The sequence below is a fragment of the Coprinopsis cinerea genome (genome assembly GCF_000182895.1).
Source record: "Coprinopsis cinerea okayama7#130 chromosome 3 map unlocalized cont3.3, whole genome shotgun sequence".
In the NCBI taxonomy this organism is placed as follows: Eukaryota; Fungi; Basidiomycota; class Agaricomycetes; order Agaricales; family Psathyrellaceae; genus Coprinopsis; species Coprinopsis cinerea.
In genome coordinates this window covers 2542442-2561190 of record NW_003307542.1, presented here as the reverse complement: position 1 = coordinate 2561190, position 18749 = coordinate 2542442, and the positions used below count along the sequence as shown (strand labels likewise).

Below are 18749 nucleotides of genomic sequence, written 5' to 3'. Positions count from 1 at the left end.
AGGAAATGACGGAGGAAAAATCTCCGCGCTTGATGCTCTGGCCGTCACGTGGCAATTTAGACGCGAACAGCGCCAGCCGAAAGGCCAAGCCTCACGACCTCAAACCCCTCTTGTACATCGTCCACGACGACCAAGTCCCTAGTTCATGTGTTATCGCCACAAATATGTCGTCTAATGCGTCCAACTTCTCAGCTGCGCTTGCAACATGGCAGGGTGCGCAGTATATTGATCCACGAAACCACATATCATTAACGAACATGCAATTACAGAAATCAATCTGAGCGAGTTGCAGAAGAAGCTCGATGGCCAAGGTGTTGAGATTGTCGAGAATCAAAAGGAAGGACTGCTTGGTCGTAAAGCTCTGGCAGATAAGACCAAAGGCATGTTCCCCATGAACTAATAATGCCGCTCGGGTGGGGTCTAACTGCGCGCCATAGAATTCAGAAAGTTGCCGGACGACGAGAAACTGAATGCGTTCCGTGGACTTTTGAAGGGTGAGTTGCAATTACGTTTGAACCCCCCGGTACTCACCTCGCCCGTTAGCATACCAGGCTGAAATTGACAATATCACGAAACGATGCAAGACCTCCGACAATGCCTTCCTCAATGTCTACAAGATTCTCGCAGAAGCGCCGGACCCATACCCTCTACTCGAAGCTGCCGTCGTACGTTGGAATATTCCCCGACCTAGTGCTTCAAGTTGACAGTCGTAATAGGACCAAGCAGTGAAGGTTACCGAAGCCGTCGAGCAAGAAGCCGAATTGAAACGGTTGCGAGAGGAGAATGCGGATATGAAGAAACGAATCTCGGAATTCAGTTCATTAGAGTCCAACAAGAAGAAGCTGGAACTCAAGGTTGAGCAGATGGAGCAGAAGGTAGAGGCCCCGCACTCTCAGTGAAACACGCGTGTTAAAGCCCAGCGTCCACCCGTGTAGATGGACGACCTCGTTCAGGACAAAGTCGCTCAGAAGGTCAACGAGTTGAACGCTACCTACGACGAACGGATACGAAACTTTGAAGAGCGGTTAGTGACACTGGTTCTATGTTCCCGAGGCGAAGTTCTGAGGGGGGCTGTAGGGAACAGGATCTCCAGAAGCAACTCTCATTGGCCAAGACTCAGCTACGAGACCTGCGGGCCTCCAACGAAACTAACCAGGCCAAGTTATTTGACCAGACGCAACGGCAAGGTATGTAATCCTCACTAGCCCTTCTGGAGACCAGCTAACCTGGTCCGTGTGTAGACCAAGAGATCTTCTCCAAACTCGCCGAAGTGGACATGATCATCGCCGACTTGGACAGGGCTAATACTCGTATCGCTACTGTGGAACGTCGCAACGTATGCCCCTTCATTCCGAGTCCCCCGAAGCAAGGCTAATACTGTTCTAGGAAATCCTTCGTGCCGAGATCGAGACGTTACGTAGCGGAAACGAAACATCCGACAAGTGAGTGGCGTTCCTCATTTCATGACATCTCAGCCCTCTCATCGCAGTCCCTTTTCAGGGTCAAGACGCTGGAAACTCAGATCTCAGAACTGGAGGCGGAGAGTGAACGCTTGTCGCGGTCGTTGGAAAACCAGAAAGCACTGACGTCAGAGGTTGAGCAGAATGGTATCAGGAAAGCGAAGGAGATTACGGATGAGTTGCAGAGAAAGGCGGCTGAAGTGGAAACCCTCAAGCAACGTCTGGCGAGGCTCTCTGACTACGACGAGATCAAACGGGAATTGGAGATCATCAAGGTATGCTCCGCCTTCTTTTGGCCGGATCCTCGCCTAACACTCCCAACCCTCCCTTTCAGTACGTCGAGTTTGCGGGTCTGGACGACGAAGATGGTGATCAGGATGTACATCTTCCTGATGCCAATGCCTCGAAATCCGAGTCGCAGCACAATAAATCATTGGAGGCTCTCCTGGCAAGCAAGAATAAGCGTATCCAAGAAGAGCTGACCAAGTTCCGCGTACGCCTCGTTTCCGCTACCCTCAATCAGAATTATGATATTTACGCGAATGTATACAGATCCTTCACAACGAACTCCAGGAATCACTCAAGAACGTGGAAAACAAGCTTGACTCTACTTCAGCCGAGTTAGCGAAACAGAAAGAGTTGAATGAGAAGTTGGAGAATGATCTATTGGCGATCAACAACCCTGATGAGAAGGCTAATGGTTCGGCGAACAAGTCTGGGGATGATGATGATATTCTGGCGAATTTGGATGTTGGCAAGAAGTCGGCGGTGAGTACATTGTTCTTGTACCGCATGCAAGAGAGAGAAGAGCTGAGGGGGCCTGTTTCCAGGACAATTCAACGCGGTCGACACCCATCCCATTCGCTTCCTCAGCAGATACTTCCATCCTACCGATCGTAACGAGCCAACGCGACCGATTCAGGCAACGGAACGCCGAACTAGAAGAGGTACTATTTCTTTGCTGCCATAACAGCACTAGTAACTCAACGCCCGGATCACCAGGAACTGCGAAAGCAATACCAAACCATCTCGGAACTGCGGGCGGAAATCAAGTCCCTGCAAGCCGACAACCTAAAATTGTACGAGAAGGTTCGCTACATGCAAAGTTATCGGGAAGAAAGCGCTGGGATGAGGCCCGTTTCTCAGCTGGATCCTTTACCTGGTTCTTCGAGAGGTGGTGGAGATAGCGGATATTCATTGGAGGATGGGATGAGTAAGTACCATTCGAGGTACGAAGAGAGTGTGAATCCGTTTGAAGCGTTCCGTGGGCGGGTAAGTGTTGTCTACCTTTATTCAGTCTGATGGTGCGATCTGATGCGTCTTATGACGACAGGAACAAACGAGAGCATATCAAAACCTCAACCCACTAGAACGAACGGTGCTGCTGTTGACGAGGCCGTTAGCGGGAAGTCGACGTGCTCGGACACTCTTCATTTTCTATGCTATCTTCTTGCATGTCATGCTTATATACAAGACGTACACTTGCTCGCCGGTACCGTCAGCACACACGTATGGGTCGTAGACTTGTTTTAGATAATTGATTTTCTGTTCAAATTTCATACATGTCCCTGTTTGGTCGGTATTCCTGAGTGGATCTGCTGTATTTGAAAGTGTATCTGCTATTTTCCTAGTTGCGGTAAACCATTTCCTTTGCACGCAGGGGCCGTTTTTCTTGTTTCAAGTTGGCGAGCGCCCATTGGCAGCCGCTTAAACCAATGCCTGCCGGCTGTCACTCTTTGGTCACGTTCGGATAGCAGGTATTGGCTCTCTAGACCCCTGGAAGTTGTCGAGTCGTCACTTGCCGCTCAGGGACACTTCTCGTTTAAACTATCCATTGGCGACGCCTCGGGGCCAGGACCCGTTATCGATCCCTTCAGTATCCGAACGGCTATTCAAGCGTGAAATCCCGAAAAAGCGGTTGTTTATCTCGATCTAACTACTTCTCCTTGGACAAGGGCCACCATTATACCCTTGTCCCAGCCTCTCGATGTCATTTCTGAACGGCATGGAACGGCCCCGCGACTTTATGGCGGTCTATCGGAGCCGATAGACGCCATGAAAAGGCCATTGCAGCACGCCCTGGGCCATTTTAAGAACTAAAGCGGGACTGTAAAAGACCTTCTTATTCTATGGAAAGCATTCTTCACTCCTCGAGGGCAATCGGGAATGCTGTAGGTTGGACCTCCTACGAGTGAATAAATGACAGTGGCTCGGCGGGTCAATCGTAGTGCATTCTCCCCACTGTTTCCCCTACATCCAAGTTCTCCTCTAACTCTTCTCAGGACGGCTACAAGATGTCGAGCAGTGCTTCAGCGCAAGCTGCGAGACACGAGGCAGCAATGAAAGCAAAGAGGCAACAACTTAAAGAGCAAGAGCGAGCACGAATCGACGCAGGACTCCCTATCATTGTTCATCGAGCCGCTATGTCGAGTGCCTCAGAGCACGCTGCAAAACACGAGGCAGAGCAAGTGGAAAAGAAAAGGCGAGAAGGTCGCGGTAATAGAATCGGAACTGCGGATGCCACGACGACTCCCAAGAACAGGACCAGAAACAAACGTCCGGCGACCGATGCCCCCCCTGAACCATTGCCAATTGTCTCCGAGCTCGTCGAGTACTATGTGAGCAGTCCCATCCCTATCCTGCAGAACCCTAGATCTAACGAGGTTGAATTTGCGTATTGTCCAGAAATGCGGAGCATGCGGGTAGGTCCATCCGCCAATTAGGCGCCTTGTCCCGTGAATTCCCCATTTCGATCCTCGCGCTGATTATTTAACCTGTAGTCTGGAGGAACCGGACAAACCCATGATATGTCTGGTGTGTATACTCAAACACACCTTGTGTGAAGGCTGCATCAGACCCCACGCAGAGAGAGGTCATGGATGCATCGCCCCAGGCCACCCAAATGTGCCGTTGAGGCCGGAGTTTCTCTATCCCGCGGATGGATTACTTCAACTCGTGAGTTGCTTCCGTTGCTTTCGATTCTCCGCCTTGTTCAAGTTGAGCCCGCCGGCCCACTGACCCCCATCGATTTCGCAGGCTCTCAAAAGGGTGGTGGTCGACTGCTCCGACTGCTGGCATGAGGTGGATTTGAAGCACTATCGCATTCACAAATTATACTTCTGCAAAAAGCCTTGAGCAACGATCAAGTTTATAATTTATGGCCCTCTTTCGGCTTTCGACATAGGTTGGATCCGGAGAAGGATTTCTGCTTTTCTTCTGTTATCCTGTATCAGCGCCACTGGCCCCATAGCCACAGACAAATCGAGTAGTTCTCAGAGCCTCAGTCGTACCTGTGGACATGCATTTTGGGCCCAAGGTATCGGGTGCCACCGCTTTCAAGATTGGATGTATTTAGACCCCCAACAAGCCCGTCTATTTCAGTGGTAGTGACAAAAAAGAGGATGTGAGGAATGAACAAAGGTGTAAAAATGGTGTCCTTGAGAAAGTCGGGAACGAAATATCTTGAACTCTCCTCTGGAGGGCATCGAGGTTTCTTGGGGAGAATTCTCCAGAGATTTCGGCGAGAATTCGGCATGGGGGGAAAATGATGGCGAGGAGACATCCGGGCCACCCGGAGTCGAAGCCAAGGGCAGCGGATTTGCTTCCGCAAAGTTCTAACCCGGTGGCCACTCAGATTTTATTAGTACCTCGCATATCCTTTGTAATGAGTCTTGGATTTAGTCCTTGTACTCATAGGGCAGCATGCGCTTCTGTAGGAAGTTCCAACTTCGGTAATTTATCTCTGCACATTTACGTAGCACCCTCATCGAGCGAGAATCCGTTTTCCAAGTTCCTCAAGTTAAAGCCAATACTGAATCTATACACGAGGAGCTAGACAACGTTGCACCTAATTCTCTGGGAATAATTGGGATTGTTATATTCTGCTTTGGTGTGCATACGAGAAGGCAAATCAATCTCGAGCGTCAAACTTGAGGCGGACTCTTGGTCAGCCGAAGCCGCGGGACAAATCGGCACAGCTGGCTTGAACGCGTTGCGCAACACTTTGTCTCGGCGGATCAATTTTGATGATCAAAGAACCCCACCCCTTGAAGAAATGGTCGGTTCAATATTCAATACGGTCAATTGTGTCTGGCGACGAACCCTCAGGCTCAAGGCTCGGACCTGGATCATCTTCCTCTATAACCTCGAAGACAGTTATTACAGTAGATTTACGGCAGATTGAACTGGACTTGTAAGTCACCAGCGCCGGCAGCACCCAACACAACAGAGTAAAGTGACTGCAAAGAAGGCGTGCAAAAAGGAGAGACTAGTTGAGCGCCACTCAGTAAGACTGTCTAAGAGCTACCTCCCTCTTCGTGCAGCCATAGCAGCCTCTCTATTCCGATGAAACGTCAACGCATGGTTCACAGCATCCATCACCGGTTTCATGGCCTATTCGTCCCCCAAAGTCAGCAGTGCAGGACATCGAGAAACAACAAAGTACTTGCATTCTCAATCTTACTCCCATCGATCCCATGTTGCTGCGCAACCTGCACAAGCGCATGCACCTTTTCGTGCGTCTTGCCCAGATACCCAATCATTTTCTGCGCTTTGGTCGCTCGCTGAGCCGGTGTCGGGACCGCTAGACCAGGCAGCTGGTCGCTTGGAGGAGGAAAGGTAGAGGACCAGTATTGTCGTAGGAATTCGTTGGCCGCGGTTTGGCAGGTGATCATCTGGCGGAAGAGGCCATCCGGAATGTCGTCTGTGAATGTGTCGTGAGTACAGGAATGCGAGAGCGAGAGTTGTAATGTACTTTTCCGCGATCGCACGTCTAACCGTGCAGCGACGTTCTGTGTCATGGATATGAGAGCAGAATCACCTCCTTTTCGCTCGATCTTCAACTGGAATGAGATATGTCAGTGGAAGTCCGTTCACAATCTCAATGCACCAACCTGGTTCAACCCCTTCTCCCAATCCACCAGTGCTAATCGCGCTTCTCGCTTGGTTTCGACAGGATTAAGCTGAAAAAATGCATATCCGCGAATTAAGTGAGATTCCTACGATGGCAAAAAATCGCCAAACCGACCTTCAAGCTCGAATCCTTCTGCTGGTTCCCTATCGTTCCCTCGAAATACCGCTGTCGGTCCTGCATGTCCAGTACAATTCCGTCTGACACTTCCGAGCCCCGCAAGTCCTCAATCTCGATCTGTGAGTAGGCCTGTGAAATTGCTATCAGTAAGTGACGATGACAAGAGCAAGGGTCTTACCTCGCCGTTATCGAGTCTTCTCCGTTTTGAAGGAGATATATCGCCTCTGGGGTGGTTTGTTGACTATGTAAGTCTTGCGACGCCACCAAGTGACTCACAATGCAGAGTTCAACAGCCTCTCTGAGTGCTCATTGAACTTTCGAATCAATGGGATTGCTCCTTTTTGTTTTCCTGCCTGCATTGTAATGTCTTTCTCCACCGTAGGTTCCCCATGATCTGCGTGCGTGGCGCCAAGATCCAAGAAGATTTCTGGTCGCTCATCCCGTTGCCGTCGGGGTTCAATGCCTGTGAGAGGGAATGAGCCCGGAATTCAGGAAGATTGACTCGAGAACGCACCGTCATCCGGATCTTCGAGGTACTGGTCAAAAATAGCATCATCCTTGACGACGTGCTGAGTGGCAGAGGACCGAATAGACGCCCGGTGCGAATTGAACAGCTTGGATTGAAAATAACGTTGCCAGAACTGTTCCTCTGTCAGCTGAGGATAGGAATCAGAAACCTGCAGAGTAAGAAGACGTTCGGCATACATTGTTGGGGACGTTCTCGTTATATGCTTTTGCAACAACCGGATATTCGTCAAAGATATCGGCGATTAATTGTTTGGTAATTATAATCTTGATCTCTCCTCCGTCAACGGTCTCTGGACGTGGATCTACGAGTGTGCCGGGTTTTCCTTTGCGCTGGTTCTCTACTGCCTGCTGAGCTAGCAGAAGGTGCTACAATGAAGCATGTTAAACCGCAGGTCAAGGCGTGTTAATAGGTATGACTCGAACCTCCCGCCCATCCCAGAATTCGGCTTCGGACATTTGGCCAGTCATGACAAGCTCCTGGTGAAGCTGGGCGAGGTCGGGGTTGCTCGTGAGGACTCTCTTTCGCAGTCGAAAGTCAGCGGCGGGGTCATTGGCGACAATGGTTGGTGTAGCTCTGTCGCTGGACACGGACTGGGCTCGAGACGGAACAGCCGATGGCCTCGCCGTCTGCGGTCTTGGTATCCCATTTGGCGTGGGGGTTTGAGGTGCTGAACCCGCTGGCGTCGACTGGGGCAAGTCGGCATTGGCCTTGTTGCGGGCAATGATAGTTGTAAGTTCGGTCTTAAACCGTTCGCGTTCTTGGTACGCGACTGATTGGGGCTGATTTGTGAACGCAAAGGTGTGGCCATTCGGATTGTTTACGAGGACAATCTTGAGCCTGACTTGTTCTGCACCCTCTTTGCTGGAGAAAAGGGCTAATTGAAAGGAGAGAAAACGGTCAAGGTCGCTGTGCAAAGTGGATGGGTTCACTCACAGGCGGCTTCAGCGTGGGCGACGCGTATTGCAGGCTGTTTTTTGCCATCCTGGGTCCATTGTAAATGGGTATCTGTGAGCTCTAGCAAGCCAGGTAACTTTTTGTACGAGGCTTTGGCTGTGCACACGGTGGTCGGCATTCGTCTTTCATTGTCTCCCACCGAAACCAGCTTGGCCCTTTGGCCCGGCCACCTCCCGGCATCATTTGTTTGGCCCAACGCCCTTGCCAAACAATCTAGACGGTCCTCGCCATATGGGTTCCCTGCAATCTGCTGCGTCTATCGTCTACAAAATGCGCGATCCTCTGTTTCAAAGCCTCGAATATACTCCCTGTTCACTCAGAAGGTTGCGGTAACCTTTCCCGGAGAAATTAGCCATTTTTCTCAATTGGGAAGCTTATGTCAGCACAGATAAGATTTCCTCGACCAAAGCTTCAAGTCGAAATGAAAAGTGCTTAAACTTTTCCCGTCACCTCATCTTGCGACAATGGAGCCCGTTGACAAGCAACTCATCGTCTTCGACTTTGACTGGTACGACTCCCCGATTTCTCGTAACAGAAACCAACAATACCCATCGGTGAATGGCCCAACAGGTCTATGGCAGATCAGGACAGCGACCGATATGTCTTCGAAGTCGTAGCCCCAGATCTCCGTCGCAAGATGAAAGGTCTCAAAGATCAAATTCAGTGGACAGATCTAGTGTGCGTATCTTAACAGCCCTTTAACCACCATGTCGTTTCAATATTTATAACCAACCTGTCAACAGTGCTCAAACGTTGGCGGAAGCCCATGGTCGCGGTATCACTAGAGCTCAGATCGAACATGCTCTTAAAATCATGCCTTTCGTAAGGATCACCCTCCTCTTTGCGATCCCTGGCATGTATCTCATCGCAGCTCTCTTGTCCGTTTCACTATAGCACCCTGCCATGGCGCGTGCCGTTGACAAGCTCAAGAAAGCTGGATATACCGACTTTTTGTGCCTTTCCAACGCCAATTCCATCTTCATCTCCACCATTTTGGAGGTACGTGGCTGGCGCTCTCAAACTCCGCGTCGCATCCGTTCTAACCCGCAATGTAACAGGACAAGAAGCTCACTCACATCTTCAGTGAGATCATCACCAACCCTGCTGAATGGGACGGTGAACTCTTGAGGTTGAGGCGCCGTGTTGACCCAGAGGGACCTCAACACTCCTGCACCGTCGGGTGCAGTCCCAACATGTGCAAGGGCGAAGAACTCGAAGCGTTCCTTGCAAGACATGGGAAAGAATTCGACCGAATCGTTTATGTCGGTGACGGAAGCAACGACTTCTGCCCCATCCTTCGCTTGCGAGAGTAAGTCGCCCGTTCTGCTATCGCCCCTCTACTTCCTTCCGTCTTCCCGGAAAACTGCGTCCTTTGAGTTTCCCTTTCCTGACATCAACGTTTTGTTGGTGATCCTCGGCTTCTGCAACTGCGTCCGACCATGGATTGACATGAACACGGGCTGACCACATCTCTTCAACCAGGCAAGACCTCGTCCTTTGCCGATCCCATCGCGGTCTCCAGCGCCGTATTGACAAGGAGGGCGCTGAGAAGGGTTTGAAGGCCAAGATCCAATACTGGGCCGGTGCTTGGGAAGTCGAAGAGATTTTCGCCACTCTCTAGACACTAGAGTCGCACCTCGACCGGAATAGAAAAGAGACCAATGTCATATACCAATTAACAACTAGTAAGTCTATCGTAATCCCGCGCCCCCAACGAATGCGTTCCATATCTTGACGACACTTTCTCTTTCCAGTCTATCTACTAAATACCTATGTACAACGTTGGAAGAAACGGAGACGATATTGAGGCTTCAACGCCACAGCTATCCCGGATTTAACAGCAACTAGACCGTATACGGGATTTGGTCGTCTGTACTGACTGATGTGGCGTATCTAGTCATGGCGTCACGCGGAAGGAACTGCAACATGCCATTGCTTTCGTTATCTAATACCGACAGTGGGACATACTTGAGCCAAGGTCGGACTGTATTGTCAAAATTCGTCGTTGACAATGGCGGCGGCAAGGGACATGTAACTCAGCGTCGACCCAAGGGAGACAGCATCCTCGGCATTCGGACATGCTTCACAGGCTCAAGGGGCAAGTACTGTTACGCTTTCTTAAAACAGCATGGACAGACCCCACCATTCACTTTAATTGTAAGGCGAGTCAGCGTTCTCAACAAAGAATCTGTAAGAAGATGGATATCAAGCGAGAAAAGAAAACAATAGAAACGCAGACAGTATCAAGAGGAGAGAATCATCTGGAACAAGTCAATGCACACGGCGAATCTAGTAAAGAAGTCAGTCAGGAGGAGGGAGGCGGGCACATTAGAAAAACAGAGGACAGGCATCATAGAAGAGAAAGGAAAGAGAAAGAGGTTGCTATGCAATTTGCAAGGAAATATTCATCGCGAGTCGTGCATGGAGACAAGGGAGACAGGATGCGGGTGTCTGTTCTTGCAAATTTCCAGTAGCGATTAGAAGGACGAGAGGAAGAGATATGAAGAAGGAAAGAGAAACGTCGCGAGATGAGGGAGGGGGGAGCCTGAGGGAGATATGTACATGCATGTATGAAAACAACACATCGCACATTGGGCGAAAGGTAGTACATGAACACCGAGATGCGCGGGGTGGCCGTTGAACCAATGGAGATGTGAACTGGGTCGGTTTACAAGTCCAATCGGGAAAAGGGGCATGACGAGGGGAGAGAGGGGACAAGGGTTCATGTCGTACGCAAAGTGGAGTATTAGTGTGCAACAATCGCGAAGGGAGATGGCGAAGAAGGAAAGGAAGGCGGGTCAACATGTCGAGGGTAATGAAATAAATTGCATACGATGGAGGCAGAATGTCCGCGCCGACGAGTCCGACGACACGCAAAGCTGAAGAGAAAGGGAGGTGGGTTGGCTAGATCGCAAGTTTACAGACGGAACGAGGGGATCAACTTGCGGACCCAGAAAATGCCCCAAGGTGTGTTCAATTGACAACGGAATTGGAAGCAAACAAATGTCCGGAAAGCAGTGTTGGGTCAGATGTGCGGGCGAGAATAGTGATAGCGTTGGGCGATCAGTCGGAAGAAAAATATATAATAAAAAGGCAAGGCAGCAGCCTCTACAGAAGAAGAAAAAACAACACGGGTGCGAGGTAGGAAAAGAGATAAAATGGAAAACAACAAGTCCGACGAGGACAAGAATAAAGGATCGCAAAATCGCGCACAGAGCACAATCAATCACCGCTGCCGCATTCGCTCGACCCCAAACCCCCGCCCAACGGACGCCACCAAAAGAACTTTCCGTCCATATCCCCATCCATCCCCTTCACAATGCTTAGGCGACTTATCGGGGCCAGTTGCGGTTGTCCTTAGGTTGACCCATAGACTGCTGCGCGTTCTCCTGCACGTTGAACGGGTTCCTCTGTTGTTGGGATCCTGAAGGAACGATCGAAGGTCCGTAGAACGATGTCGGAACCGGCGGTCCAGCCGGAGGAGCGTGCCTGTTCGTCGAAGTCGAAGCAGGATAGCCTTGGTACTGATCCGGCTGCATAGGCACGTACATCCCGATATCCGTCCGCCGATCTACCGTGTCGAACGAGTTGGAAGATGCTGGCGGTGGCGGGTGCTGTGGTTGCCCATAGCTTGTCGTGTACCGACTTCCTGCCGCGGTGTTACCGGAGTAAGCTTGTGGTGGACTCGTAATGAGGTTTCCAGTGCTCCCGCTGTATGAGCCAAGCCCCGATTGCTGGTCGGTTCGTGCACCACCACCAGCAGCTGCGCGAACATTGGACATCACCACATCCCTCCTAGAGGTATTCCCGTTCTCATCGTCAACCATAATCGTATGAGGTTGGTACGAGTGTTGCAACTTTGACGGTTGCGCCGGGTACCTTGTATGAGGACCACTCGCCCAGTTGGCCAAGCCAGACGCAGCTACGATCTCCGCCTGCTGCTGCAGGTACTCCAATTGCGGGTACGGTTGAGCAGCAGGAGGTTTGCCAGATTGGCGTCGCTCCCATTCTTTCATGGCGTCATCACGGTTCAAGACCGGCGTCAATGCATTTCGTCCACCGATTATGTCTTGGTTCATGTGTTGCAGTCGAGCGAGAGCAGGTGGAATGGTATCCATCTGGTTGATCGTGTTGGCCCGAGCGCGAGAATTGGGGTAGTAAGAACCAGACGACACATTCGGGTTTAGATGCGAAGACGAGAGGTTTGTGGCGGACGAATGGGAGGGATATTGTGACCCAGATGCTCCAGAACCCAATTGATTCGCAGAGTTCGCGTGTGCAAGGGCACGGTGAGCAGTTTGTGCCGCTCCACTTCCATACTGGCCGGAGAGATGCTGTGACTGAGACTGTTGCTGTTGCGACTGAGGGTGGTACGGGTCCGCAGGAGGGTTTGTATAGGTCGTTTGTGCTACAGGGGGTTGGGATGGTGGCTGTTGTTGATGTTGTTGCTGCGATTGCTGTTGCTGAGCCGGTGGATTGATGTACGGGTTTCGGAAAGTGTTCGCAGCCTGCGACGCCTGCTGGGCGGTATATGCCTGGTGCTGAGCGAGATGATGGTTGTAAGTGGCCGCGTCCTGATAAGCCCGCGTGCCCTTCGGCTGAGACGGAACGAGACCGCCGTATGGACGCTTGGGATCGGGGGTGTTCGGGGACGAAGAAGAAGAGGGTTGTGAAGGTGCCAGACCTTCGGGCTACACAAGAACATCAACAAGAGACACCCCAAACGCCACGGAAGCACGTACGACGAAGGGTTTTGTAAACTTTTCTCCGGTGATGAATGGGTGGAGTCGCGCTTGCTGTGGAGTCCATCGTGTCACAGGGTTCAGATCCAAGAGGCCTTTGCAGAAGTCGATGAACGCAGCACGGTTATTGAGTTCTAGCAAAGGAATATGTTAATCAATGTGATCCCATGGGGTACATGTGCCTAGAAGGACTCGCCTTTCTCAATCTCATGCTGTGACCTTGACGACTTGGAAGATGGCATGGGCGCCGTATTGATTAGTTCGGGTAACGATGTAGCCTTGAAATATTGCTTCCCGGGCTGCTCGTTGGTGTTGTGTTCCCTCGAATACTGCTCGATGGACTTGAGGCGATATTTCTTCTCGTGTTGGCCCGTTTGGGGGTTATAGACATCGAAAGAGTCGAAGAACTGACTGGTTTGCTTGCCGCTATTGAGCATGCTCAAAGGAGGCATCCTGACGAATGGTCTTTAGCAAGACAACGTGACCTGTAGTAGAGGAAACCCACCCTAGCATCTCAATTATCCTCGTTAGCTGGTTGTACTCGCTGGTACCAGGGAAAAGAGGTAGACCAAGGAATAGCTCGACGGCAATGCAGCCCAATGACCACATGTCGATAGCTGCCGTGTAAGGCATTCCCAAAAGGACTTCAGGTGAGCGATAGAATCGCGACTGAATGTAGGTGTAGACTGTTTGCCGTTCATGACACGCAGAACCGAAGTCGATAACTTTGATTTGAGGAGATTGAAGGCTAGGACAGTATTCAACATCGTGGTATCTCGAAGATAAGAATGGAATGGCGTACGATTTCAATAGGATGTTTTCAGGCTTCAAATCGCAGTGTATCAACCGTGCCTCTTTCAATACGGTCAAGGCGTCGAGAAGCTGGGCCATGAAGACCTTGACAAGTTGCGTACTCAGACCCTGGAATTGATTCTGCTTGATCAACTCGTAAAGGTTGGACGACAGAAGCTCAAAGACGAGGCACAGGTGACTTCGATGGATGAATGAATCGCGAAGTCGAAGAAGGTGGTGTTCGTCGTTTGGATCGCAGGTTTTGTTAAGCTTATAGAACCGGTCAGCGAAGCTCGGGTGCGAAATCCGACTCAACTCACCATCTCTAGGATCGTGACCTCCATCATACTCTGGTTAAAGTACGCGGGCTTGTTCTTGATCACTTTCACGGCGACAATCTCGTGTGTCTTCATGTTCTGGCATTTCACCACCTGGCCGAACGTTCCTTGACCGAGAATATCAAGGATAAGGTATCTGCGTTGAAAAAGGTGCGTTAATGAGGGCCATTAGTTGGAGATAAACGCACGCACTTGTGGCCCTCTTCAGTACCCAGCCAATCATTGACGTAGAGAATGTAATCATAATCCTCGTTGTCGTACCCTTCATTGTGAACGGGTTTGCTCGGCTTGGTGAGAACCCGTCTGGGGTTATGAGCCGATTCATAGCGATAGCTGGGGTTGCAAATCCGGTATGTCTCGACGATGTTTGTAGTGAGTTGCCGCAAAGGCTATACAAAGGAGGGGCAGTGAGTACACACGCATGGAAGCGCAACGTAGGGAAGACTTGCCGAAAGATAGGTTCCGTCACTCCCCATTCGACGACCCCCAGGGTTAGCCTCTACACGGGGCTGGAGATCATGCAACGTCCGCACGCGGCGGAACCCTGATGCACGCCTTTTAGGAGGCGGGTCCACCATCATCGACTGGTCCTGGGGGTAATAATGAGAACCTGGGCCATGCATGTACGACATTGGCGTTGGCGGATTGGAGATCGACTGCTTAGGTGGAGCATGAGCAGCCAAGTGTGATGGCGTCTGTACAATGGAAGGGGTGGTCGATACATCCATGGGATAAGACTTCGAGCTATTGCTTACTTGGTGGGACTGATTCTGGGGTGCATAAGGGCTTGCTATAGGGGGTGTCGCTTGCTCTTGCTTGACCTGGGAGTTGCTGCGACCGTGGGTCTGATAACCAGTCGATTGTGGGGGACCAGGACCGTACGAGTACGTTGCTGTTGTCGGAGAGTATTGCGATTGCTGTTGAGCGTAAGCGTCTATGAGTCCCGTTGAATTGGTAGGATTGGCGGCTCGGTGTGGCGATCGACCGGCGGCACGGTTGGGATCTTGGATTCTCTTTGGTGGTTGACTGGCTGAACCATTGTAGTAGAGATCTGAGTAGGAATCGGATGTTGAGCCTGCTGTCGTGCCAGATGAAACGTTCCCTGTCATCGATGGTGACTGATACCCAACACTGGGGTTGTAAAACGTGTTTTGGGAGAGTTGGGGTTGCTGACGGGGTCCCGATAGTCCTTGGTTGTCAGTATTGTAGGCTTCCAAATCGTCCGGTTGATTATGGCGCCTGACAAGGCGCGAAGCCAGGTTACTTGCGCTGGTACCTCCAAGGGATGCACTGCGGGACAATGGGGCCTGGTTTGAGGGTGTATACTGGTTGGATGGCGGGCTTAATGAGTGTTCCTGCTCGAGCAACTGAGAAATTCGTGGCTGCCTGGTTGAAGAACCTGTGTGGCTCTGGTGGACTGGCTGGATGCGTTGGGGTGACGATCCGGACATGGAATGCTGTGAAGGCGGCGGTGGGCCATAAAGGTAGGGAGTTGCCTGGGCTGCAGGCTCGACATGGGTCTGCCAACGAGGAAGGTCGAACGACGATTCGTTAGAGTCTTGCATGTAGTCGGCTTGGGACATATTCCTGCGAAAGGTGGCGGTTCAGCGGCAAAAGGCGCGAGCAGGAGTCCGCAGTCACGACGACTCCAGCGCCCGACACCGTAATTTGTGTTCACAAAGGATCAAGAGCGTTGGAGACGGCGACGGCGAAGGTGAGCGGAGCGTTGTGGTCGATGATCAAGGACCAAAGCTGTCGTTTGGGACAGCTTGGAACTGGCTTGACTCCGCTACGGCAGTTGGCGATGCAAGAGCTCACGCTTGGCTGATTTTCAATTCGCGACTTGGTTTCATCTATTATCTTTTGTACCCTACAACTATACAAATAATCCGTGCGCAATCGATAGCGATTTGTTCAACAAAACAGTCCTCTCTTCTCGGCCAGCTTCCATGTGACTCGACCAGAAATATAGAGCCGCCGCCGTCAACCGTGCTACTTCTCGAGCTCCTTCAACGTCTCCACGATTCCGCGTTCAGCTTCTAGCACAAGTTCTGGTCCCTGGCCAAACCCAACTACAGATGCAGGCAGATCAACGGACAGGAATATCTGTTTCTGAAACCGCTTCGCTGCACATCAATGAAGCTTAGCACTTGATAACCCGATAATCCAGGATCCCATACCTAGCCTTTGCGCCATCGGGAAGGCGTTATCCGAGCTAGCAGATCGGAAAAGAGACGTCGCATTTGCTCCCATTCCAGGCTGATTGCCACAGAAAACCGGGGTGCATCGGGAGAGGGAGGTCAAACATCGGGCAAATGTCGTCCCTTGGAATCAGCGACCACCCACGGCGAAGGAGAATTGACGTACAGCTCTTGGGGGCATCGCAACAGCCCAGTCTTTGCATAGACTTCCCTGTTTTACAGCTTGCTCTTTACTTTCAGCTGTACCATCATGGACCCCGATCCAAAGCATGTACGACCCTACAAGCCTCGTCACCTGCAGAACGAGCGACGGCAAGGTCGGTTTTCTGGACTCCAGGAAGATTGTCGATACAGAAACTCCTTGTTCTGCCGGCTCTGCCATTTCGCGTCGCGTCAGTGAATGCACAACCTGGTTGTCAGCATCTGCGGCTTGCTTCCTAATGATTCTCACTTGTCACACGGTGATCCATGTCCTAATTCCGTGCTTCACCTTATGCCCTCTGCCCATCCTCTGCGACTATAACGCCTTTCGGGGACAACGAGGAGCTTGAGTGAACCTTCCTGTTTGAAAATGGTTCGAAATAAAATGTATCGATGCGTATCCAGAACTTGGACTACCAACCGTCATTACCCTGCTACCGAGGCTGGAAACCATGGTGAAGGTCCGTGTCTTTTCAGCAGATCATTGCCATGGAAAGACAAGCGCCAGGTATGTCAAGTTCTCGGGACAGCGTCCTTCGTCGTTCCTCACCGCCCTTGTTTGCGTTTGTTTTATTCCAAGGACACAGTGATCGGTCCCTAAACATGTTGTAGGCGACTCTGGGTTGCCCGAAACATGAGCTGAATTGAACATTACCCCTGGGCCTTTGCCGTCACACATCTGAACATGCAGAACGCAGGAATCTCGTTCAGTAGCTGCTCCCCGGCGGCTCCAGACGGCGTCGTGCGCTGTTTCAAGCATGGACTTCCTGCTTCTCTCAGAACAAGCAAGACTGCGACAAATCCCAACAGGTAACGATCCGCTTTGGCTTAGACCAGACACTACGGGAGTTGAAAATCGCTGCAGAAAGTTCTTCTGCTGCTCGCTTCCCATGGAACACCAAGACCGCTGCAACTTCTGGTGTGAGTGCTCGGTCCCACTGCCATCCGAATTCGTTAATGAGCCCCTAATTAAAACGCGATTTTGACGTTTAGACTGGCAAGACGAGTTGCTCCCGGCCATCTCCCAGCATGGGCCCCAAGTGAACAACTCGCCGACTCAGCCGACCCAACAACTTGCCTCCCCCGCCATGAGCGAGAAACGCCATTGTCATCCAGACCCGGCCTATGAGACCCCTTCACAGAAACGCAAAAGAATCATTGAAGAAACGTTATCGGGGAAAATGGACAGGTCAGTAATATATTCACGTAACTAGGTCCCGTTAGGAAGACACCTCCAGGACATGTACCATCATTTCCATGGAACGTCGAAGGACATCCGTCTTCCTGTTGCCTTGCTGGAGTTCAATCCACACCGTTATCTGAACATTTCGCTGATTGTAAAACATGTTTCGTCAACAGTTCGCCAACTTCTCCCGACATGAATCAGCGGCATGCAAGCAGCACTTCAACAGTCCCAAGTTCTTCTTTCCAGCCACCATCTACACCAGTCAGACAGTCGCGAAGTTCTGGAGATAAGCTTCAGCGATTCAGCAGCGGCACCACAACATTGGACACAAAAGGCAGGGCTTCTGTGTCCGATGGAGACTTCGGAGAAGACGAGTGGGACATGCTCACTCCTCCGCCGTCTGATCCCCCTCGTAGCCAGGCTGAAGGCCACCATCATGGCCGCTCTGTCTTCGCGGATGGTGGCTCTTCCCCGTCTCCTCTTCCGAGAACAACAGGAAAGAGGCCGAGTACTATGTCTTCTTCCCAGACCCTTCTGAAGTGGGAGGACCCTCTCCCTAGTAGCTCGGTGAGCACGTCCACTCTTCCTCGAGTATATTCGCTTGCTGATCATAGTCTCCATACCATGCATGCTACCATAACCCCTGTCCACAAAAAATGTTGCTTGCGTCCACATGGAACTTTTACGGGTACAGAACCTGGACGAACCTTATGAGCACTCAAATGTGTCGAAGAAACTGGATTTTAGCCAACCTGCTCACTTCACATCTCAATTTCTTTCTGATGAGCTCGATGCTTCGATGTCGGAGGCATTTGCCTACGAACAATTGGCTCAATGCGCTCATATATTCGACCCACGGTTGCAGCATGTGCTCAAAGACCTGCCACACAGGCTGGAGGAATTCAAGAAATCTGAACGAAAACGGATTGCGGCGGAAAAGAGCGCAGAGGCGAAAGCGAGGAGGATTGCAGCACTGGAACGAGAAGTGGACGAGTACGTACCTGATCTTCTGAGCAACGGTTCCATTCCATTCCAAATGCTTCGTAATCCGACATGATAAGGAAGCTGAACTGACCTTTTTTGTTCCTCTTCTTTGACAGATTGAAGTCGTTGGTGCAGAGACTGGAATCTGCGAAGAGCCGTCCGAGCGTCCAGGAGTAAACTCGCCAAGCGAAATAACAGAACAACGTTTGCTTCTTGGGCTTGTCGTTATTAAAGCGCCTGGGGCGCTTCGAGGCGTATCATAAGCTCCAGTGGTTGTATTATTATCGGTGTATATGCGATGGACTTCTTTGGGTCGTATCTTCGTACGCTGTT

General features: G+C 51.1%; 7 protein-coding genes across 7 annotated transcripts; 4 read left to right on the top strand and 3 right to left on the bottom strand.

Annotated features, from left to right (window-relative positions):
- Nucleotides 1–5: 5 nt before the first annotated feature.
- Nucleotides 6–2982, top strand: CC1G_14246 (hypothetical protein; the record flags this gene model as incomplete). The annotated part of the gene is made up of 15 exons (XM_002911669.1): nucleotides 6–213; nucleotides 270–384; nucleotides 445–494; nucleotides 544–665; nucleotides 717–875; nucleotides 936–1024; nucleotides 1078–1187; nucleotides 1242–1336; nucleotides 1387–1442; nucleotides 1501–1735; nucleotides 1795–1953; nucleotides 2013–2228; nucleotides 2291–2407; nucleotides 2463–2732; nucleotides 2794–2982. 15 exons carry the CDS (start codon nucleotides 6–8, stop codon nucleotides 2980–2982), a joined length of 2190 nt encoding a protein of 729 aa, XP_002911715.1.
- A 772-nt stretch (nucleotides 2983–3754) lies between these two features.
- Nucleotides 3755–4183, top strand: CC1G_03202 (hypothetical protein; the record flags this gene model as incomplete). The annotated part of the gene is made up of 1 exon (XM_001830613.2): nucleotides 3755–4183. One exon carries the CDS (start codon nucleotides 3755–3757, stop codon nucleotides 4181–4183), a length of 429 nt encoding a protein of 142 aa, XP_001830665.2.
- Nucleotides 4184–5869: 1686 nt separating this feature from the next.
- Nucleotides 5870–8090, bottom strand: CC1G_03201 (hypothetical protein; the record flags this gene model as incomplete). Its single annotated transcript, XM_001830612.1, has 10 exons — nucleotides 5870–6162; nucleotides 6214–6301; nucleotides 6353–6421; nucleotides 6487–6618; nucleotides 6668–6713; nucleotides 6766–6952; nucleotides 7004–7145; nucleotides 7195–7383; nucleotides 7441–7892; nucleotides 7952–8090. The coding sequence occupies 10 exons, from the start codon at nucleotides 8088–8090 to the stop codon at nucleotides 5870–5872; spliced, it is 1737 nt and encodes a 578-aa protein (XP_001830664.1).
- Nucleotides 8091–8436: 346 nt separating this feature from the next.
- Nucleotides 8437–9593, top strand: CC1G_03200 (hypothetical protein; the record flags this gene model as incomplete). The annotated part of the gene is made up of 6 exons (XM_001830611.1): nucleotides 8437–8480; nucleotides 8543–8650; nucleotides 8716–8794; nucleotides 8867–8971; nucleotides 9031–9281; nucleotides 9455–9593. The coding sequence occupies 6 exons, from the start codon at nucleotides 8437–8439 to the stop codon at nucleotides 9591–9593; spliced, it is 726 nt and encodes a 241-aa protein (XP_001830663.1).
- A 1453-nt stretch (nucleotides 9594–11046) lies between these two features.
- CC1G_14245 (CMGC/DYRK/YAK protein kinase) lies at nucleotides 11047–15409 on the bottom strand (the record flags this gene model as incomplete). Its single annotated transcript, XM_002911668.1, has 8 exons — nucleotides 11047–12663; nucleotides 12715–12848; nucleotides 13127–13167; nucleotides 13220–13462; nucleotides 13517–13776; nucleotides 13827–13980; nucleotides 14037–14233; nucleotides 14600–15409. The coding sequence occupies 8 exons, from the start codon at nucleotides 15407–15409 to the stop codon at nucleotides 11305–11307; spliced, it is 3198 nt and encodes a 1065-aa protein (XP_002911714.1). The 3' UTR covers nucleotides 11047–11304.
- A 316-nt stretch (nucleotides 15410–15725) lies between these two features.
- On the bottom strand, nucleotides 15726–16427 carry CC1G_03197 (hypothetical protein; the record flags this gene model as incomplete). Its single annotated transcript, XM_001830608.2, has 3 exons — nucleotides 15726–15916; nucleotides 16025–16103; nucleotides 16212–16427. The coding sequence occupies 3 exons, from the start codon at nucleotides 16425–16427 to the stop codon at nucleotides 15837–15839; spliced, it is 375 nt and encodes a 124-aa protein (XP_001830660.1). The 3' UTR covers nucleotides 15726–15836.
- Nucleotides 16428–16931: 504 nt separating this feature from the next.
- On the top strand, nucleotides 16932–18593 carry CC1G_03196 (hypothetical protein; the record flags this gene model as incomplete). The annotated part of the gene is made up of 6 exons (XM_001830607.2): nucleotides 16932–16988; nucleotides 17057–17165; nucleotides 17240–17435; nucleotides 17606–17999; nucleotides 18127–18425; nucleotides 18533–18593. 6 exons carry the CDS (start codon nucleotides 16932–16934, stop codon nucleotides 18591–18593), a joined length of 1116 nt encoding a protein of 371 aa, XP_001830659.2.
- Between the last annotated feature and the right edge of the window lie 156 nt (nucleotides 18594–18749).